The 24663-nt window shown below is 31.5% G+C and overlaps 1 protein-coding gene and 1 long non-coding RNA gene across 2 annotated transcripts in view; one reads left to right on the top strand and one right to left on the bottom strand.

Annotated features, from left to right (window-relative positions):
• LOC138122642 (protein Wnt-5b-like) overlaps nucleotides 1–14859 on the bottom strand; it is a 37951-nt gene extending 23092 nt beyond the window's left edge. Inside the window, exons 1-2 of the mRNA XM_069036900.1 lie at nucleotides 14625–14859; nucleotides 9368–9502 (exon numbers count right to left, since the gene is read on the bottom strand). Of these exons, the coding sequence (XP_068893001.1) occupies nucleotides 9368–9498 (131 nt within the window). The 5' untranslated portion in view covers nucleotides 9499–9502; nucleotides 14625–14859. The remainder of the gene's footprint in view (nucleotides 1–9367; nucleotides 9503–14624) is intronic.
• Nucleotides 1–24663, top strand: part of LOC138122651 (uncharacterized) — a 63732-nt gene that overhangs the window by 11390 nt on the left and 27679 nt on the right. The gene's annotated exons all lie outside the window — the stretch shown is intronic.

The following is a 24663-nucleotide window of genomic DNA, read 5'->3' on the forward strand; positions in this document are numbered from 1 at the left end:
CGTTATCTGTCGTTTAAAATTTAACCGCTACTGGTGCAAACGGCCATTAATGTGTTTATTATTTTGAAGAAAAAAGCAAAGTTGCACTACACAAATACGAAAAGGCAGTTGAACGTAACAATGAAATAATTTTGCATTTTGCTACTCATCCTCGTCATCGTCGCTGTTTTCCAAGTCCGAATTCGAATCTTTAACCAAATTAACAATATTTGTAGATATGTCGTGGATGCTAAAGTTTCCCATAAGCCTTGTTCTTGTCCTTCATTCAAAATTCTACACATACTTCTGGGACTGAAGCATGTGCAGCACTTAGGAAGAGTTTTATTTTAGATTAGGATTTACCGAAAAAACATTCGCCACTGCTTCTACAACTTTGTACTTTACGTATTTACGTTTCCATTGTCTCCATGAGTAATTTCTTTCTTAATTTTGTTGAAAGCCTTTAAAATGTGCTGCTTCGTCTGCTTGCTTATTGATGCTTTACTCCGTTTTGGAAATTCATTCATTTTGGCAGTGACAATAATATGACATTTTAAATCATTGCCAACTGTCGAATTTTCATATATTTTGTAAAAAAATTTAACAAAAAAAAAGTTCCAGTTAGTTCGTCATTACAAAAATGAATGCATTATACCATTCACGATGTTTTGGCATAAGGGGAGGCTATGATTTCATTTTTTAACGTTGGATACATGTTTGATTTCTGTCATCTCTGCTGTCACTAAAGTGCCTGACATGCAGACCTATCAAAATGAACGTAACATGTTTACCGTAATCATAATTAAGCGACTTTAAGACGTATTGATGGTGTTTGTATTAGACTGCAGAACATATTTTCAGTAAGTTACAATGAAGTCAAGTTTTTTTTGTGTATAAATTGAATCGTAGGTGAGTACAAGAAAAAAATGTAACACGGATAGTGAAGGAAGAAACAACGACCCAATTGAAATGGCACAGGGGTTTTGTAAGACCTATTATAACTTCGCGACAGAGTTGTGAATTTATGGCTTGAGTCTATTTTGAAATGTACTCCTGAAATTTGCCAATATTTTTGTAGATATTGTGAAGAACTTATTTCGGAAGATTGGGCAAAATTTATGTGAAATCTTTCATTTGAAAACGTTTTTCCTTTAATAATTTCATTAGGAGAATCTGACTCGGAATTTGATTGGGATTTTAAAGCAGGTAATGATGATTCAGAATTTTCTAATGAAATTATGGAAGTTGAATAGTTTTGTTCTTTTTTGTCATAGACGATGGGTGTGTAAATATTTTGCAGAAAGATTCGAATAAAGTAAGGCTTAATAAGTAGGTACAAGATTTTATACCATCTAGTTCTAGGAATGTTTTGGTTAAAATGAAAAATTCATTGAGAAGTTACTAACTGGTTGGTTAAGACACTGTATAGGTGGGTTATCTAAGTGGTGCATAAATTAACAGGAGCCACTTCGTCTTTCGGTCCCGGTCCCTACTATTCTGTAGTTTGTTCAAGTCAGTTTCCTGTTTTGTTAAATTGGATTAAAAATGTGTGAGTATTGTTATATTGCAAACTAGTAAAACTGACAACAATGCACTAGACAATGACGCAGTTTATAACCTCAAACTTAGAAAAACATAACCTAATTCAACAGACATCTTTACTGCCAACTTAAATGCACTTTTTCCATGGCCTCCCCTTATGCCAAAACATCGTGAATGGCATATACGTTGATTACTAAATTAAATCACATTATAAACGGTATCAAGTGGTCAGCGTCATTAGTATTTTTGGTTGCGTACAAAATAAATTCAGAAATAAACCTTATGTGACTTGCCCTGTATGTAATGTAATGGGTGACTATTAAAATTTTCACTTGGAGTTGGCTTTGAACGAGTTTTTATTTTTTCTGTTACTTTAGACACACGCAAGAACGAACGACAAATGTCAGTCAGTACAATTGAAACATTACCAAATTAAGAGAAAAAACATGTATTGAAATGTCAAACTTGTCAGTGTCTAAGGTGCAACGGAAAACAAAGAATGATCCATAGCCAACCCTAAGTGAAAATTTTAATAGTCACCCGTTATCTCCGACACGGGCATACTAAAAATTACAAACATGTCCTTTTTCAAAATCCGTCTTTAAAAAAGTAGATTGTAATTTAAACTTTCCAAGTGGGGGGTGAATAGGGGCGGCTGCTGACGAAGTAATGCTGTGATACTGATAACATAACCATACTAGGTTACGTCCCTCTATGTGCTGACTCACATTCCAAAAATTCAAAGTTGTAATTTTAAAGACAGCCATTCAAACTTTTCGTTCGGGCACCCAGTACATTTTGAGTTCAGTAAACATTATTTTGAAGTAATAAGCATCTTCTTTGTTGTTGTTCATTAATCGGAGCTGTCGAGGTGACCATTGTTAATGCTAGTTGTAGGAGCGAATACTTTGGCGGAAATTGTGGGATTTCATGTTGCTTTGCGTTAGTAGCTAAAAATCATGTCGGAGTTCTATAATGGAGATACAATAGTTTTTCCAATGCCACCGGATTTAAATCCTTGTGATTTTTTCGTTTAGGGCTACATAAAACAATTGGTGTACGCGGAAGCTGTAAATAGTGAAGAAGAACTTCGTCTTCGTGTAGAAGATGCGGCCAGAATAATTCGCGAAAGTGAACGTTGTTTTTGTATAATGTTTTGACTTGATGAGTATGTATTCATTCATTAATATTCTTGTGACCACGAAATAGTTTTCAGTGGCTTCAATGTGGCCATTATTTTTCACTTTTAATATCTACTTGAATATCTACTAAACCTCGTGACTCACCCTGTACAAAAATGATGTTAATAGATAACAGGTCAGTGATTCAGTGATGGGAATGATAAAATACAGAATAATAAAGAAATTAGTAAATTAGAGTTAGCAAATAAATGGTACACAGATCTCAAGAACTACTCATTTTCTAACTCATATGATTCATTCTTCATACTCGTACGAAAATGAGCATCATTCTATGTTCATTACATAACACATATTGATAAAAAAGGTGTTTCGCCACTCAAGTCATATTATTATGAACAGTAATATATTATATATTTATTCATTTTTACCGGTAATTCTGCCAGGGATATGAATGACTGCTTATTGCGACGGTTTGTATCGTGCGTTCATTTAAATTTATCCTCAAAATTGACGTTGAAGAGTCGATTGTGAACGCACTACACGGATTACGGATCACGGATCAGCTGTTTAAATCTTACGTTTTTACTCGAATGGTGCGTTCACAATCGACTCTTCAACGCCAACTTTGAGGATACATTTAAATGAACGCACGATATGAATGCGAAACAAGTTCAAATTTTCAGAAAAAAATGGTAGAACAAAAATTTATAAAAGACTGAAGCCGCAATATCATCGATAAGTCTTATATAATATAATTACCGATAAGTGGTCAGGTCAGGTCAAAATAAACTGCATACAATACAAACTAATCTGACAAAACGCAAAAGTACTTTTGATATGCTATCCTGATTTTTTAAATAAAATTATTAAAGAGGAAGAGAGTATTGATCGCAGAAAATGAGCATTTATGTGTTCATTTAAATTAATCCTCAAAGTAGGCGTTGAAGAGTCGATTGTAAACGCACCACGGATTACGGGTCACGGATTAGCTGATTAAATCCAACCTCACATTTTGTGTTGTTTGTGTTTTTAAAGACTGACGAGTGGTGCGTTCACAACTGACGCTTCAACGCCAACTTTGAGGATAAATTTAAATGAACACCCGATATTAATGTACATATTTATTAATTTTCTTAATTCGCGATTACTTAAAAATTCAAATTTGACAGTTGAAAGAACTAATTAAAGTATGTAATGAAATTAACTTCCTAAAGGAAATCTGAATCGACTTAATAGTGAATAAAGTTTGAGAAAAAATTGTATTCATTCTATTTTACTTCGTTTAAATTACATATTAGACAACATTGCTAATTTATAAAATTAACTGTAAAACAGATTTACAAGGAATCATTACATGATTAATATATTTTTTAACATTTAGTTTGCTTTACACTTCTTTTTTGATAGGGGAATAGTTATTTGTGTATCAAGGCCAAAAAGTGCATCTTTTTCGTCCGAGTCTAGGACTCGAGCCGCTCCGAGACTTGAAAACAGGCAAAAGGCCAAAAGGACTTTTTGGCCGAGGTGCACATTCAATTTTTTAGGCGACCGCACGAACTACAAAGCAAAAGGCATTGGAAAAATTACAAATTTCTTTTATATCAACTTTTTCCAAATAAGTATGTACATTTATTACTGCATATTAACAATATTTTGTAGTATTTTTTATCAGTTTGCCAACAAAACGAGAAATTTACCAGGTATACAATTACTTATTTACATAATTTATGGTGACAAGACAATTATTGCGATTATCATCTGCGATATCTGGCGGCGTATTAGACAGTAGACATCAGTTTGGGTGTTGTATTAGACATTTCTTCATCACGCTGTTGCTATCGATTATATGAACGTTCATTTTCTTATTATGCACCAAATAAGCACCAGAAATAAACGATACAACACTTTTTCGGGCAAATAAAATACTTTGGTTAAATTTAACTGTCAAATATTCATTTGTTTTCAGTCGGTTTACTCGGTTTTTTCGGTTTCGTTGTTAACTTACTAAACAGATCAACAGACGGTCCATGGTCAGAAAATTGCGTCCGAAAAAGTGCGTACGAAAAAGTGCATCTGAAAAAGACTTACTTCTCGCCCGCATGGGAATATGTAAAATTACCTTTTTCATTAAGAGCGCCTAAAAAAGTGTCTACTGAAGAAAACACATTAGTGCTACCTGCAAAACGTTTTTCTTAGATTCATTGTAAAAAACTACAGTGTAACATTCGAAGATAAATTAAAATTCAGCAAATTATGAGTGGAAACTTAACCATTCTGTAAAAAAATGTGTTGAATTCAACTGTGAAGAATTTACAAAACAAAGCGTATTTATAATTAAGTTTTATGCTCATCAAATTTGTAATCTCTGGAACGTGGATAGTTTTAACATTTTTTGATTTGCAAATACCACTGGGTAAGATTTTTTTATACTAAACTGCGAACGATAAACGTATCGTAAAACCATCAAGGAGTGTTTCAGTAAAGTTAAATAACATGCTCAAAGTTGCCGCTAAAAATATTAACCACATGCCAAGATTTTAAACTCAACTTGGACATAGCATTTTCTTTTACCATTGTCGGGCTGTCTTTGCAGCTTAATAAACCGTACCATTCACTTCATGTGTAGAGTGTTTCTCTTTTTAATCTCTTTGAAGAAATACCGTCATAAAATCAACGTTAATTAAATGAATTTTAAGTTTATAAAAGAATTAGCAAGTTTTTTAATGAAATTTCAAATGTTTCAAAACTCAACTCTCAATAAAGTAATTCGCTCGTAGTCTCAAAATATAGTAGGTATACCTAAAACATGTTTTATAAAGCCGTCTTTGAATTTATGGAGCATGTAGTGTTGGAAGAAAGGACACCGCTCTCAACAATTAATTACCTTAATTAATACGTATTCTCTTCTATATTTTTAGGCTGTAGGTATATTTAAAAAAATGAACGTTCATCTTCGTTACAAATAATGTTTCTAACATCAAATGTCACAACACGCAAACCTTACGAATACAAATTACGACGCACTTTTACGAGTATACAATGTAACGAAACTAACGTTGAGGTTATTTATTTCGACACACGTTATAAAAGTTAAAAAAATCACTTTAATTTTTTTATAACCTTCAACAAATTCTCCTTTTCGTTTTCTATCTACATACCGGGTGTATTATGAAAAATCTTTGGTGCTGTAACTTCCTTATTTTTCATACGATTTTAATAAATGATGTGTCAAATAAAATCATTTTAAATGGGCTACAGTTTGAATTGATCCCATATTTGTTCTTGAGTTCTGTTTTTGACAGATGATAGTCAACTTTTTTTTTCAAATTGTACTATTAACTTTTTTTGCTTTGTTTTATAGAGATTTTTATTTTGACTATGAAAATGTAAACAACCATGCTCATGGATAGAAACAAAAACAAGAAATTAAAAAATTATGTATTTTTTTTTAAATGAAGCAGTCACATTAAACAGTAATAAAAGTGCATGCTAATTTTGCAAAGTGACCAAGAGAGCTATGGACATTCAAGACAATGTCTATTTGACTTCACCCGATAAAAGAGATGATTTATAAGAAGAATCGTAGCAGTGAACAAATACCACCAGAATTTTTATTAAACGCCGCAATGGGCGTCAGTGGAAGGTTTCGAATGTGCCTTAGAGAGAATGGAGGTAATTTCGAACATTTGCTATAGTAAAGTTATGGTTACTTGATTTTTGGAAATTCTATTTTTTTTATTAAAAACAAATTTTTGATTTTTTATTTTAATGTTTGTGTATTCAGAAGATAAACATCTATCAGAATAAAGATAAAAAAATATACAGTGCAACTTAAAAAAACAAAGTTAGCTGCGGTCTGTCAAAAGATATACATAATGTCAAAAAAAAAAATCATAGCATGTCGAGCTGTAGTGTTTCTAAAACGATTTTGTTTGACGTACCATTTATTAAAATCGGATAAAAAATAAGGAAGTTATACCACCAAAGATTTTTCATAATACACCCGGTATATGTATCTTGCATCTAATTTTATTTATGATAATCACAACAGCATGTAGGTAAGTCTAGACAGATCTGATACCACGTAGTTTTCTACAGTCACCACGTGGAACACCCTGGCGGTGGTTCAAACTGTACGTTGTCAGTATGTATACGTAAAAAATATAGAACACACAGTGAAACAATGTTTCTTTCAGTACGAAACAACTTGATTGTGGAACTACAATTATTCAAAATGTTCTGTGCTGTTTAATTAAATAAAGATTTAGTAAAGAAACTTGTTTTCGTTACGTTATAAGAACGAAACAAAGTCAGTCGCGGCCGTCTCTCCAAGCAATAATTTTCACATCAAATACGTACTGTTATAGTGCTTATTGTCAGATTACTAAAAAAACTTCAACATTTAGTAAGATACTGTACTGAATATGAAACAGTATAATTTTTGTTTTAGCCGCTTCGATGAATTTGTACAATTCCATATAAAGAAGTTTATATATCTAGATTATCGCCATTCATCTATTACGGTTTTATTTTACTTTATTTTGGTGCAGTTAATTTAATAATAATTTGTAATTTAGTATTTAGTAAAATGTACTTGTTATAGTTACTTTAAAACAGAGGCCGCAGTCGACCTCAATTTTAAATTTATTGCTTTAGATTCGATGGCTATTATAATACTGATTTATTACCATCATACGGTCAGTGCATCGAAAAAGTCAATCAGAAATGCAGGTGCATTTGCTGTATAAATAATTGTTACAAAATACGATTTTTAGGAATGCGGCCAGGCGTGTCTGAACAAGGAGAATGTTGACATTGTAAATTTTAATTTCCCATAAAACATAAAGTCATACAAAAAATACCATCAAACCTTAATACATGGCTTTATAGAACCTGGTTTTAATCAAGAACTGAAACGCATAAAACTTGGACCTTAATTCAACAACACTCACGTTAACTCCCCCTATCACGCTACATATTTTTCGATTTACTTTGTAATCATAATCTAGACTAGAATAAGGGAGTATTTATAAATACATTTATGCTTAGGTTTTTCTACTATAGAACCCTAGATGTCATAGATGATAAAAATTATTTTGCCCAAAGGAGATAAAGGGCACTTTAAAAAATTATTTACTTATGACAGAGCTTACAGAAAAATATGTTGTCGAATGGTCTGGTGTTCTTTATTTATTATTTTCTCATAATTTTCTAACATGAGTTGTTCCGCGAATTTTGGGGCACCCAGTATGTATAACATTCCAGATACGAAACGATTTTTCCTAAACCAAAAAGTTGAGTCTTTTTTATATAAATAAGAATATTTTTTTGTTATTTTGCAATCTTTTTTCAAGCATATAACAATGAAAAAAAAAATAAGTATAAAAAAAAATAAGAAATACATAAATACAAGTTATAAAAGTTGGTACTTTAATTTTTATTGAAACTAGGTTGATAATAAATGAAAAAAATTAATACAAAATACAGGATGGTCTAGCTAAAACAAAACACGCGTGTCACATTTAATCTCCATTTTTGAAAAACGGCCGTATAGACGAAATTAATTTGTAAGGAAGTCAAATAATATGACTATTTCCGTTTACCAATCTTCAACCCGGAAAGTATGGATGCACTTCCCTCTAAGAATTTTAGATGACAAGGGGTATGGAGTACATACCGTTTGAAAGCTCAATGCATTTTCTTTGCCGTAATACGTAATAGTTTGCGTGAAAAGGAAGTCCAAAGAAACAGTATTCATTAAACTATTAATTGATGTTCGAAATAAACACCGCCAGCATCCATTCAATAATAAAGGTTCTGCTAAAAACGTTGTACATTCTGGAGCATTTGTGGGGTAATTTGACGGCATTCGTTGACGAAAGGTTGTCGTCAATCTTCTAAAGAATCCGGTTGAGTTGCATAAATTTTACTCTTTAAATAACCCCACAAAAAGAATTCTCGCGGAGATAAATCCAGCGGCCTTGAGGGCCACCTAATAGCAACTCTTCTTCCAATCCAATGACCCGGAAACTTTCGATCCAAATATGGTCGAATAGGCAGTGCATAATACGGAGAAGTTTCGTCCTGTTGAAATCATTCGGTGAAATTTCAGTTAACATTTGAACAATATTGTCTTTTAACAATAACAGAAAAAAAACAATAAAGCAATCGCCAAAAATGCCAACCCAAAACATTAAATTTTTCGGAATGTTGAGCATCACTGCAGAAATACTCCGGAATATGTGATAACAGATACCTAAGGTTTTGAACAGAACCTTTCTAACGTTGGTGGTGATCATTTTGAACATACATACGTTGAAACGTAGTTTGACACGTTATTCCTCAGAATCCAAAAATAAAAATACTACTGCAAAGAAAATGTATTGTACTTTCAAATGGTATGTCTTTTGATACCCTTTGCCATTTAAAATCCTTAGGGTGACGTGCACCCCACTTTGCGATTGGAGATTCAAAACTAATTTGATCTGCTCGCTCGTTTGTCGAAAAATCGAGGTTAAGACTGACACAACACGCTTATTTCGTTTTAGTAGAGCCATTCTGTATTTTTACGATATTTAATTTTTGATTTTTATGTAAATTTTTGCCCGTACCATTTTTATAGTTGCAGTCTGCTTTAATAGGCATCCAGGAAACGTGCAAGCTTGAGCTAGATCTTTTCATTAAACTCAACAGACGTAACTTACATCCATGTGCCGTTTATAGGCGACCTCCGTGCTGCTGCTGTTGAATTTATGGAGAAGATGCTCAGCACGACATAACAGAAAAACTGCATCATTGCACTAGATTTTCTCCTGAACAACTCCGTGAGTCGCATTTTTCTGAAACAGAAAAGCATCAAATTAAAATCAAAAACCATAACATTGATCTTATATTATGCGTCTACACAAGTAAATTTATCAATAGTCCAGGCATAAAATCTAAATTAATCTAGACGCATACTAATCTCCTCAGCGGGACATATTAAATTATTGTTACAATAAATTAGCTCTGTCGGAGGAACAAGACATGAGTACCGAAATACTATGACGTTAGAAAAAAGGAGATAGCTGTTGACAAAATTGGATAAAAGACATGTGGCGACAACCGTTGTCATGAAAAAATTGATCGGATTGCACAAGAAATAAATATATAACGTGACTTCTCGTCTGTTTAAACACACAAGCAACAATAAATAAAACATATTACCGCTATTACACATAAGAAGTAATTTGTATGATGCATTAAACTCTAGCCACACGTATCGCATAGGAGGACGTCAATCCTTAATACTGACGTATTGCTGAAAAACATCTAGCAAGACCGCAGTGTCCAGCATTATTAATGGTGCAAGTTATCACCATTAATTAACGTTCGTCTGTAGTTAAGACCACGAAAAAATCAACGGCGCAACACAAAGAACGTAAAAGTTCCTTAATTTAAGCAGGTTTGGAGGAACAAGACGTGTATACCTTCAACAATTATCCGATTACAGGTCTTGGATAATTATGTTTAATCGGAACCATTTGTAACAATCAATGTCACTGCACAAGTCATTGTAAAGTTTGTGCGTCTACAGACGACGTATCCAGCGAATGTACCCAAGAACCATCCCGTTCCGCTTCAATGGGATACCTGGGCCACTTTTTATTAATATAGCAATTAAACCCGTTCTGCCCAGATAAACAGGGAAAACTGAATTCGGAACAATCACTGTCACCTTACTTTCAATAAATTTTCATAGTTGTTTAACTTTGTGGAAGATAAAATGAGAAAGGAAATGGCATTAATTCTGATTTTTTGTCGAGTAAGAAGAAATAAACCTTTAATTCAAAACATATATCACTGCAATATACCTGTCAGGCTGTGTTAATCATAATTAGCACGATTTATGTTTCCCGGTAATATTTGCCCTTTCCCGCACTATCTGTCAACAATAATAATTTGGGTCATATATTGTGCGGCTTGTTTATTGTTGCTTGTTCTTGTAATTAAGAAGAAATTTATATTTTTTTTTATATTAATGGACTTGTACACCTGACCAACCAATTAGCTCGTTGTCAACAAAAAATTAACTGCTACTTTCTTACTACACTTAAGTGGAAATAATTATAATCAAGAACTAGTTATAACAGATACAAGTACAATAAAATAATTATTATATATTTATTTGCTCTGTAGATTACTATAACGCAACAACCAATCATTTTTGTTGTATTTAACTTTTATGAAGTCCATTAAGAACAATTTTGCACATTTTAAAAGCTAATTTGTTAAATTATGACATAATCCAAGGTATAAGCCTCATGTTTATTTATAAAATCGTTTATTTGATAACTACATTAATAACTTGTCAATCTGTCACTTGTTGAAATAATTATCTTACTTATGTTTCTAGAAACATTTTCACACTTTTTTTTTGTTTTTTACTTAGGTAGGTACTACACTTTAAGAAGAATAAACATGACGATTTATAAATCTATATATTCGACCTAGAATGCTATGAAGTAGGTACATACTATTTTTAAATTACACTGCAACACAGCTTAATATAAATAAAAAATAATGTTGATAACAATATTTTTTTCTACTAATTCTGGGAGATACATTCCACAAGTCAGCTAGAAGAAGAATTTCTGTCATTAATACTTTGATGCTTTTAAAAAGAACATTTTGAAACATTGGATAGAGTAAATAAGTAGATATAAAAAATTAATTTTATGACTTCCTTGTCATTCAGTAACATATTTTTCTTTTACAAAATGGTAAGTTTATAAAATGAACAAATGAAATAGACTTCATGATCTTTATACAGCCTATTAAATTTACTTCTGCTTTCACAGTGAGACATTTTATATCTTCAGAGATATACGACGTTTTTAAAATATCAAGACATTAATAAAAACAGAAGTGACAAAGGAACGGTAATACCAAATTGCTTTAAATGGATTCACGTTACTTTGGCATAATGAGAGGCCATGGAAATTTTGCATTTAATTTGGTAGTTAAGCTGTCTGTTGAATTAGGTTATATTTTTCTAAGTTTAAGATTATAAATAGCATCAATGTCTAGCGTATTGTTGTCCGTTTTACTAAATAGTTTGCAATAGAAGAATACTCAGACATTGCGGGAAATTCAGCAACATGTTATGTTCATTTTGATAGGTCCGCATGTCAGACACTTTAGTGACGGAAATCAAACAGTGTGTCCAACGTTAAAAAAATAAATCATGGCCTCCCACTATGCTAAAACAACGTGAACGGTGTTTACATCATGTAAACATTTTGTTTTAATAAATCGTTTTATCGTGATAAATTATGGTCATTTAATAAATAACCAAACTATAAAGTCTCAAATTATTGCAACATTTAAATTCAAATTTTAATGCAGTAATTCTTTCAATTAATTTTCACATTTATCTATCAGAACTACAATTTCCGAGCATATTGAAAATCTGAGCTAATTATTATTTGCAAATCTGGTAAATCTATATGCTCATTAAATAACAATTTAACATAACAGTTAAGGAACAAGAATAAAATTCAGAATAAATAATACTAATGAATTTAAAAAGTTAAATGCAGATTGTAAAATTATTCTTACAGTGAACCGTTTTAATGTCTCATTAGTATATTTTAACGAAGAATTTCTTTTTGATGTGATGTTAAATTGGGTTTACTAGGCCAGCAATAATAAACAAAAGGAAGTCGTTTTTTACCCAAATAATTAAGATCTTGTAAATAAGAGCTCACAATCTTTCATCTAATTTCCGTTAGAATGCATCTATGTAATTAAATTTTGACCTGCATGAAATTTAAAATATTAGCGAATAATAATACTTCTGTACTGATAACGGTACCTCTGATTTTATTGAATTTTTGTCTTTTGTCTTTTGTTTATACAACACACAGCATTCGCAGGTAAAACGTTGTGTTACCACAACATTTACCATAAAACATTGAAGATTTATGGAGCGCGTAATTAAGGAGTCTAAAACGGCAGAAGGTAATCATTAGAAAGTAAAATTGAGCGCTAACGAACTAATTACATAAATTTAACGGTTGTAATTGAATACAGCTTTATGAGATTTTTCCGTCAAAGGAAACTTTGCGGCCATAATACCATAATAAAAGTACAATTAACCACAATGCAATACCAACAACAGTGGTTCTACTTCTCGACTTCGTTGTACTCCGAAACAAAAACTCCTTTTTTTCTCAACAAGTTACCAAAAACACAATTTTACAACACGTCCTACCCCACAGCATGCTTAAAAACCATGAAATGGAACCTTTAATGGCGAATTTTCCCATGGTTTAATTTGTTTTTTTACGATATGAGAAACTTCAACTGAATTGTTCACCTTTTTCTTGAATTCACTGTGCAAACAATTTAAGATCTTCTTGTTTAACGATTTGGAAAATTGCAATTTCTCTTTCCAAACTTTTTAGTCAGTTCCAAAAATGTTTGCTGCAGTAAGCTATTAGTACTATTACACATTGTCAACACTGTAGAGCTATATAAACTTATGCATTTCTTCAAGACGGTTTTTAAGAGTTCGTGATTATTTTAACTACATTTACGGTGTGTTCTTAATTCACAAGAACTGTGACAAGCGACATTTTATTGTACAATTAGAATTAAGGCACAATTTTTGGGCTTCTACTCTTCAGATCAATCATTATATGAGATTGTCAATGTTTGCTAAAGTTTCAAAAAAATCGTTAATAAGTACAAGCGAACGTGATGTATAGGTGTTTGGCAACTACCTGGCATAACCGGTATGCAATCGTTATACTCACAATTTGTTTGGCCACTCGTACAATCGATTTTTAAAAACCTTGTTTTTCAAATATCGTCCTTTTAATCAGTATTTCTCCTTTCGAAATGATTTATTACTTTTTAAATTGACAGCAAATAAAAGGCATGCCTGGTTATGCCTATTTACAAAGAAACACAATACGTTATAAAATACATTAACTAGAAACAGTGCAGTTATATGTTACTGGGTATGCTTCAATGGGGATTTTCTGGGATCATAACGCTGATCTTAATTAACTCTTTTAAGTAATGATAAACTTTCAATTGATATATTTCTTCCGATTCAATAATCGTTATCTACCCACCATAACTTAACAGCAAAGTTTATATGTATCACATTTTTTGCAACTTAAAATTGATTCATAAGAAACGCATTAAACTGCGTTATCGGTACGGATTTTTAAAGAGATAATACTCACGAGTGCAATTAAATTTAACTAGTATAATTATTAGTCTAAGCATTGAATAGTAAACAAAAAAGTATTATTTGTAAATAACCAAAAACTATCGTAAACCAGAAACTGAATTTTATTGACACGTCTATAATTACTCCGAGCGTAAGAACATGGATACTAATAATAAACCCGTTCTATTGTGTTATCAACGAATGCAACATAAAAGTATTATGTACTTTAACTATTGTTATTTATAATTTCAGGTTGCTGTAGCTGGAATATGCAAAAAACGCGCATAAATGACTAGAAATCTTTCTTGTGAATATTGTTCGTGTCTAAATTTTTAAAATCCACTATTGGGTAAAAAAAGAACAAAACTTACAGAAGACGAAGATGAAGTAAGTGCTACAGAACTTCATCCTGTAATTTAGTTTCTATGCTTTATTTAAAACAAATGGTTTCAACATAAAAACTGAACAAAATACATACAGGAAAGGAAATATGCATATAAATTCATCTTTATATTTAAAAAAATACAGTACCATTAAATTTTTGTTATTAAGTTTTTAACGCTTTGGTTTGAAGGTAATATTTGTGGTGTCGTTTGTTCGGACTGATGTATAATAATATAATTTAACTTCAAGTTTAATTAGTGCGGTTAAGAACATCTCAAGTGATTATTGCAAGTTTTGTCTAATTAAATTTATAAATTGCATAGAACAGTTCTACATTAAAAATAGAAACTCACATAATCGTCACAAATTCTAAACGACACTGTCATCACTCATTACGAAGAACCCTTCCTCCTGTTAATCCTTGGCATTTTTTTTACATGAACACGACATTTTTCCACTTGAAACCGTTGGGAAAAAGTTAAGTTGCCGAAAGCGCGAGCCCCTTTAATGTCAAGCGCGAGTCTAATCACTGATCATCAAAGAGACCGTCCATACACTGCTTTCGACTGAACAACCGCCGTGAACTGAATGAGAATGCAACAACGAATAAAGAGCCGTACCTACGTCCAGTTTCAGAAGAGTGGTTGGAGCTTTCATGTCCTATCCTCTTTCCTCTTGTGAAAATCTAATTGTTTGCTGTCACCCTCCATTGACGAAATCCAGCCCCGTCCATCACCCTTTTCTATAATTATATACGCCATAAAGACTCATATCAAATTAGCCCCATTTTAAACTTTGTATACAACTTTTGGTGCCGATACGCAAATCTTTATTCACTAAACACCATCAGAAACTCCAAAGAAGTGTATCTCATTGTGCATCAAGTTTTAAAATTTAGAGCACTTGCAATACTCTTGGTATTACATTTTTTCAGAAAACTGATGTCATTAACATATTAATCTTCCTTTGGCCCAACATTTTAAACATTATGTTAGGAAAGACAAGTTCATTATTTATAACTAACATACAATGGTTTATGCAACTCCCGTACGATATCGTAAGGATTATTACGTTATTTATTACCGTGTTACATATTTTTTATTTTACGCCTAGGTTGACGCAAATTTCAACAAATATCTTTAGTAAATTAATACCTTTGAATTTAATCTAGCTAATATAAAAGAATTAGGTGGTTAGAAAAACTTTACAGTTACTTCGTAATAATGACAATTTAGTTGGTTCAATTAAAGATCTTACGCTTTAAGTGCGGTACGACCGTAAACTAGGTGCGCTATACATATAGCTTTGTAAAAGATTTAATCCGAATATACGAATAAAATGTTAGCAGCTTAAACGAACAACTTTTCAAGTGCTAGAATTAAAAGCTTCGCACATGTTTGCTTCTAGCTACACTATAAATCGCGTAGACAGGACAATTTTTTATTCTATATTCTCCAGGTGTTCAGTCCATTTCAAATGCAAAATTGTTGCAATTTCTTAGATCTTTTCCGCGTTATTTGAGTTAGTGTATGGTATTTTATTATAAGTAGACTAAAAAATTAAATTATAGATATGTACTTTAATTATATTATTGTAACAGGTTTTACAAAACACAAACCACAGTAACTCAGTATGAAAATTCACATATATGTACTCGAACAAATCGCAAATCAAATCACACCAAGATTAATATGTTAAATAATCCTTGACTCTTCAAGAATTGTACGTCTTATTATACTGTGTGAAAACTACGAGGAAAACTACTTATGGAATAAATTCAGTAATTTCAAAACTAGACATTTGTCGAAATTGCTGGAACAGGTCAATTTTTATTTCTCATAATGCTTATTTTAAGTTGCTCCACTTGTTCATGTCGTCATCCATTTTTGAGCTATGAAGCAAAAAGTTATAAATTAAAATATAAAGAAGAAGAAGAGTACTTAAACTTTATGATCTTTTTACTAAGAATTCTATGTCCGACCATAAAACCTTTCATAGTTTTTTCAAAACTTCTAATAACTTCACAGTAACAGCAGTGTACACCATAAATAGAAAATGAAAATGTCAAGACGTATTGGAAAGTATCCAGAACTAATATTTCTTACTAAATGCTATTTAACACCTAAATTTTTGAATGGCTTTCTATGATATTACATATTTCGTATTATGACGTTATGTTTCATTTTTAACAAATTTTATTTTAAATAGGTAGGTAAGTATGTAAAAATAGAAAAATCTCATCGCATCATTCGCATCCTCCCTAATTATTTTACTCATTTAATTTCCAGTCACCATATCCAGTCGAAATATAAAATTGTTTGCCGGTAACAAGCAATAGGAGTAAAGGTGTTAATTCTGATTTTTTCTGTAAGTACAAATAATATGTCATTAAGGAAATTACATGTAGAGGTTATAATTAGACATCATTAGGTGCTGTTAAGTTGAAAATCTTTGCTTCCGTATTATATCCAGAATACTTATTGTAAAAACGAAAACTCATTTTTAGTTAATTGTTGAATTAACTTATGTAACATTAAATAAATATGTAATATGGTATTTGAATATTAGTTAGACGTTTTATGACTTTGTAACAATTTGATCAATGTAATTTTTTACCATTTAAAAACTGAATTTGAATTAGCAATAACACTTTCGAATTTATTATAAGATGTCAATTTTTGTATTATGTATTGTTTGCCTTGTAATATAGTTTCGAATGTATTTGCCGAGTAGATTTGTTCAATCAACTTTATTAAAATTTTAATAAACATTTCCTTTTACCTTGTAAAAACAATTTAGCTACAATTTGATTGTTTGTATGTAACGGATGTCCAAATGAAAAGATCATCAAGTTGGCTATGAGTTTTTGATGAAAGAGGATAGAACGAAAAAGGGATGATGCCCTCTTTGACAAATGTCAGTTAGTTGTGTTTTGCGAGTGTAACGTCTTTTTTTTTGGGTTGCGTGTCGTTTTCTGTGGAATTATAATAAATGATCTGCTTTCACAAGTAAACAAAATTCGCTTTTTTTACTCACGTAGGTTTTCACTGTGGAACATAAAACTTTTGAACAATAATCCGATGATGTTGGAAAATGTGATGCAAAATTTTTGTCGTAGAGTTTTAAAGTGTATCGATGAAGGTACTCAACATTTTCAACGTCTCCTATGATTTAATGCTTTCAACATTAAAAAAAAATCATTTAACCTAAAATTTTACAGATTACAACATCGCTGCGACTTTCGTCAAATTAAGAGGTTTTGTATTCATTGTTACCAAACATTTAGCCAGAGATATGTCCTGATTATAAACCTTTTTAATAACCTAGCACTCACATTACATATTATAAAATAAATTTAGTCAAAAATATCACTTTTTAACGGAGTCCTAACCTAATATTTGTCATTGATCTTCTAAGACATACTTCACAATGTTGTGAAAAATTCAAAGGCTACTACTTGATGAGCCTTTCAATTCAACACTCGATAATATGCATTTTCCCGTATTTTCCCGTTTTTTTTTTGCTGCAAACTGGAATGAAATGTGTAACGAGTATAATAATTTTTACTACATAAAATTCACTTTTTGTATTTTTATATGTACATATACCCAACACACATACCTCAGTTAAAATTTAATATTCATTTTAGTTCAACATAATAAACAATTTACATACTAAGTATCAAATTATTTTAAATTCTACACATAGAAAAAAGGGACAACTAGAGTCTTTGTACATGTCACAACCAATCATTACATATGTCATCTCGAAGAACGAGATATGGTATGATAACCAATAATTGAATCCACGTTCTTAAAGAAGCATTCGGTCGTAATATAAATACCGGGTGGTATATATTTTGAATTTCAAATTCAAATTTATCTACTTCATTGCGTAGTAGTAGTATTAGTACATAGTAGGAGTAAATTTTCGTACTTAATGAAATTTCATCATGTATTTAACTTTGCCATTATTTTTACAATCTGTTTAAGAACGTATTAAATACTAATCGGTAAAACAAGCAAAGGCAAAATTAATGGGAGAGCTTTAAACGATAGAATAAATAAGAAGATGGCTTCTAACTGCAGGATGCGACAAAATGGTGTAGTTATTATAAATATTTCTTTCCATTATGCATATTCGCGAGATTTCTCTTCGGACGTTTAACACACTGCAGCTAATTGAAGCGAACAAATGCTGAATAACTGATGCACGTTGCTCGAAGAACTGGTCAAGAAGAAATGAACTAACTGTATAACAAAACAAATAATTACCGTGGCGTATCTATAAACACTGGATCGCCCTTAGCTGGAAAAATATCTTTTTATTTTAATCAATAATCATTGTAAATGCTCTTAGTAGCGAAGCGATAAATCTCGAAGGCTCTCGTACTGAATCCACCACATATCTCAAAAGATACAAGAACGAATGCAGGCGCTAATACATATTTTACCATCAATTAATTATTCTACGAGGTACTTGTAAATGCCAAAAGCAATAAAGTTTATTGTATTCTCTCTGGGCAGTGTGATTTTTATATGAAATCATTTTCTACACGTTCACCCACTCAAGAGGAAATGGTAAATTAAAATTATTACCGTTCGTTTTAGAATTGTTTATTGTTTTATTACTCTGTAAGGACTCGACTAATGTTTTTCTTTTCACACTGGGAATATTTAATTTCATACTACCGGATTACAAGTGTCCGACAACGTGGTAACGCGGCTACAAAAAATAGGATGAGTTTTATTTGAGGATTTGGCCGACAAAGGAGCACCTGGGTCTCTAAATAGCCCCTGTAATAACAGTGTGTCGCCGGAATGCAGTGGCGTCTCTTTGAACTTTCCGTGGGATTTTACGTAATTTTCTATTCAATTATATTGTTAACGTAAATAGAGATTCTTCACTCAACGTAAATTTCTTTTCAACCAAACTATTGCGAAAACAAGTTTCAAATACAGATTCTGTATCCGAGAAAATGTTCAATATCTTTGTTATAATTTTTAGATTTTAATACTTTCACCTTGGAGTGTCACATAAAAAGTATTAACACAGAATGACAAACTCTGAACGGGCCGCTGTGAAAATTGCCCCATAATAACAAATAATAGGACGATCTGTTTTTTATTTATTTAGATTGTCAAGAAAGTATGTTTGTTCACAGCAGGTTTAGAATTACAATAGAAGAAACAATAACACTATAACATGAAAAATGGCTTAAAGAAATTTTAGTTAGACCCAGAATTGGTACGATATTTATGAATTATATTTCTATAAAATAACAGGACTCTAAAAAAAGGGAAGAAATACAATTCTACAACATAAATACGTGTATATCTACACTCAATTTCATATAAATGTGCATCTAAGCAAGCCATGAAAATCTGATTTTCTATTGGTATGAAAGATACTTTGACTTTCAAAGTTGCTTGCTCTGCGCGAACCTTGATTATTTTTTAGTTTTGTTGTCCCTTTCGGCATTGTTGATTTCAAAAGCATTGTTACGTTTTTTTACTGAGTAAATTAAAGTCATTCACTAATTCTTGTGTGGTTTTGTCTTTGTATTTTCACCAAGTAAAGATTTATTGGAGATAACCTATAATAGATCTGTCATAAATGTGACTTTTGTAATGTAACTAATTAACTATATAATTAAAGGTGCTTTTACACATGCACAGCTCACTTGATGAACATTTATATGAAATCAACTATAGATACCAATACATATTTTTTTACGAAAATAATTAATTTCATCTTAATCTAGCATTATTTTACGCACAGGAATTTTTAATTAATATTTTATTGATTACCTTAATTCTGAAATAAAATACTAAAAGACACTCTTCAATTACATAGCAGCTTAAAAAATGTGATTGAACTAAATTTTGTTTATCAACGATCCAAATAATTTCAACTCTTATCACACTTTTTTTTTATTTTACATTTAGTAAAGTGTATCTATCTGACGAACATTTATATTCAAAAACAACATAATTTGTGGTGTTTTTTTAAATTTGGAGTCGAAGCTGGCGTTGAAGAGTCTACTCGTATTGTGAATGTACCTACTATACGGATAACAGATCACGCTGTTTAAATCTTACGCTTTTACGCGAGCGGTGCATTCTCAATCGACTCTCCAACGCCAACTTCGACGCCAAATTTAAAAAAAAAAACACCTTTATTTCAAAGGCTTTACAATTACGTAATCCACAGCCATTTAGCAGAAGATTTGTGGTGGTAAAATTCAAGTATTTCATGGACAATAGCTGACAGTCTGAACAATTACATACTTGTTTATTTCTCAAAATCCGATGGTCAAAAATAAAGGGACTTAAGGGAGACATTTTTTCCACTGCTATAAATCAGGTAATTGTTGACTTTTACCATCATAAATCTTTTGCTGAATGCCATTAAATTTGTTTTGTTAACTCTTCTTTGTAATTAATATCTCTATTGAGTTTCTAGAGCTAGATTTATACAGAGTGTCCCGAAAATGGCGCACTCACAACTCACTACCTGATCGAGGATGTTTAAATGTACATGAAAAAAATATGGAAAAAAATTTTCAAACAAAAAAATCAATTATTGCAAAAATTATAGTACAATATAAACAAAGATATACTCATACATCATTACCTTGCAGTGTTGTCTTAGTGGATTTAAGATAATTTTTACGATTTCCTAAACTTCTAAATTCTCTATTATGCAGGATCGGATATTGGTAATGAGTGATCTTGTACTTTTTGATAATATATACGATTAGAGGTAGTTTTGATACATTTATGTATTTCGAAATAATTGACCTCTGAAGTGCCACTTTCAAAGACCGCCAAATCAGCAAATAAGTCCAATATAATTTTTTTAACATTTTTCTCACGTTTATGGTAATCTCTTCTACACCGTAGTGCATCGGAAGTGCGCCCTTTTGAGGACAACCTGTATAACATATTGATATAAAATTATTCAAAGAGAAGATTATTTTATTTACATTTTTACGGCATGTATCTAAATTACCAATAGAATTAGAGTACAGTTACGGACACGGAATTTTAGACGTCAAAAAATGCCAATGTAAGTCATTATGATTGACGTTTGAAACTATTTGACACTTGAAAGTTTATTTTTGGCATATCAGTATGATAAAAATTACAAAAATTGAAAGTGAGGTTAGTTACATCTAAAACCAGTTTTACAATTTTATGTCAATCGAAAGACAAATCGTCCAAGATTCCGTGTCCGCAATAGTACATACTATCGCGGCCAAAATACTTTGGTCGTCAATGTGACATAAATGACATTCAATTGTAAAGCAAACTTTAGGATGTTTAACCTTATTTTTTACTACTGTCAAAATTATTTTAATCTATCAGTGTCATACGGATGGGGTAAATCCCAGCTGCGGAGGCAGGGTTCAAAAGCAAAAGATCAACGTGGTCGCGGTTTAGACAACCTTCAGAAGCAAGTAAGACGATTCTATATTTATCAAAAACTGAAGGTGCCATATTTTTGACAAGAATAATTTGAAATTGTCATGTATATTGACATTAATACTTGATTTACATTTGAAGTGTCAAAAAGTGACGACCAAAGTATTTTGGCCGCGATAGTACGATTATAGCCCTATTCATAATCTACAACATTTCTGCCTAATTTGAAAAAAGTTAATTATCCCGCTGACTGTAAGTGTATAGTTGACATTTGTAGGTATGACATTTCATATGCGTGCATTTTATTTTTTTTGCACGACCTTTGTATAATGAGCAAGGAGCAACTTTACTCCCTGATTGTATGGAATAAAAAACCTAGGCAACTCAACCTTTTATGATACATATTTATTTCATATTAATTTTATTTTTATCCGAGGTGCAGTTTGGAGCCCGATGGCGAAGCCCGAAGGTCCTACAGGGCACCGAGGGTAACAATCATGCACTCCCAAGGGGGTTATACTGTTTTTTTCACGACCCAACAATTTTAATTGAAAAAAGTCGAAAGTTTCAAAATAATTTTTAACTGTCAACATGACACTTAAATTTAGTTTGACAGTTAGTGATAACTGATAATTTACAAATTTTCGGTTTTTTTCTATTAAAATCGTTGAGTCGTGAAAAAAATAATATATGCACCTCGGGAGTGAATGATTTTTACACTACAAACTGCACTTCGGGTAAAAATCATGCACTTCACTCCCTCGGTGCATAATAACTATTTTATACCATTGCACATTGACTTGACTGTCAAAGAAATGTCAACTCTATTCTGCCCACACAGTTGCCACATAAATTTTCGTACATAGTTGCCAATCCCGGATAACCATAACCAAAGATTCTAACTTTTATCACAAATACAAAGTGTGCAAAAAAGGGTCATGCACGAATCGCGCAATAACGGACAACTCTGATTGGTCAGTTTATTTAACCGAAGTCCAGGTTCAATTAAGTTAAACCTGGACCTTTAACTAAAATTTACTAACTCGTACAACCAAATGTTCTTTTAAGTCTCGCTTAAGTTAATTTAAACTGCTAATTGGAACCTTACAAACGGGCATAAGTTAACTATTTTTGGTACTGGTCGTACGACAAAAGGTTGCATGTCAAGTAGACACCGAAATTTACCATTAAATCTTATCACCTCTTCTGTCATAAGTGTGACTTAAATTAAGTTTACAATAAAACTAATCGAACATGTGTTTTTTGACATATGTATAATATCTCATGTACTTAAAAATTGTGTTCTGATATAGGAGCTTATGCTGTATCACCAAGTATATTTAAGATATTATATCAATACTTAAGATAATAAGAATTTACATACCCATGTAAATTGTAAGTACATAATACAGGGTGTTTTCGAAGTTGAGGCGTTCCTTTTAACATGTGATGCGGTGTTTTAAAGAGTTTTAGTCAAAATCACCTTGGTAAAACGTGTACGGCAATGAATATACAATAAGTTCATTTTTTTGAAATTTTTGAAACCGATCCTGCTCAAATTTGCGCTAATTTGTTAGAAATTAGAATTGCCAAAAAAATCAAATGATCAAAAATACTGTCGTCAGAGTTGTCATCTAATTAGTCGGAATGACATCATAGGAGAAATAGACAGGACCGGACTCAAAATTTTAGAAAACAATAAAAATATACAACGAATTATCTCCGTTAATACAAACATTTTACTAAGAAGATTTAGGCTAAAATTCTTAAGAATAATGTATAGTACCTCGTGTTACAAGGAACGCCTCAAAACTTTGAAAACACTCTGTATAAACACAAATTTTATTCGTTAATTGATTTTTTAATCAGTTGCTTTTTATATTATTTAACGTCTTGGAGGAAAACTACAAATTTTGTATAAATAAATTGTGTTATGAAATCGGGCATTTTAGAAACTACATACATTCAATTTGAAAACATCACTAGTTGATGTTTCTAAACTCGCGAAATTTTGAAAAGTCTCTGCAATCAAAGAAAAAACTGTTATACGTTCTTATTACCCTCTAAAGTGAGAAAAGTAGAAAATTGGGAAATAAATATACAGGGTTATTCACGAGAGGGGTACTTCTGAATTTTTATTTTGCCGCAACCAACAATACCAATGGCAGTAACTACTAAATCAAATGTGTTATTTCTTTTAAATTAGAAATCAAAGTAAGTTGGATAGATTTGTGAGAAGTGTCAGATTGACAGATAACCTGTATTTAATCAAAATTCAACAAATAAATTAACAAATTAATTTAGTGTAAAAGGTGTTCGAAGTGTCTACCATGGGCTTCTAAACATCCGCAGCGGCGACAGAATTCTTTCCACACTCTCCATAAATGAGAAGCATGTCAGTCTTTTCGTCGTTATTGAAAAAACACATTTTTCAAATTGGCAAAGATTTTTTGCTTTAACGTCAAAGAGACAGAACTAAGAGCCATCGTGGATTCAGTTATAATTATTTTCAAAATTTTAAATCAAGATATTGTTGCAATGTGTACAATGGGTTGCTGTAAAAAGAAATTCAGAAATACCCCTCTCGTGAATAACCCTGTATGTATTCGATAAATATTCCTTTGGATACTGAATATTTTCCATATAATATTTACTACAATTCCATTACATCTTATAGTTTTAGTTTTTCTACTGATATCTTTATTATAATTAAAATTAAAATTTGTGCTGATTATTGACAAACAAAAATTATGTAAAATGTATGTAAAATCATATTGCCAAATTGCTATCAGATTCTTTTCAAATAAGCGCATTTTTTAATTTAAATAATTATTAGTTATTTAATAAACTAGTTTGTTAATGGAGGCGATTAGTAATCGAAACTGTTTAAAGCACGAACGAGTGTGAGTGCCTTTAATAGTTGAGATTATTAGTCGCCCATTAACAAACGAGTTGATTACAAAAT

This window comes from Tenebrio molitor, chromosome 2, assembly GCF_963966145.1.
Source record: "Tenebrio molitor chromosome 2, icTenMoli1.1, whole genome shotgun sequence".
Classification (NCBI taxonomy): domain Eukaryota; kingdom Metazoa; phylum Arthropoda; class Insecta; order Coleoptera; family Tenebrionidae; genus Tenebrio; species Tenebrio molitor.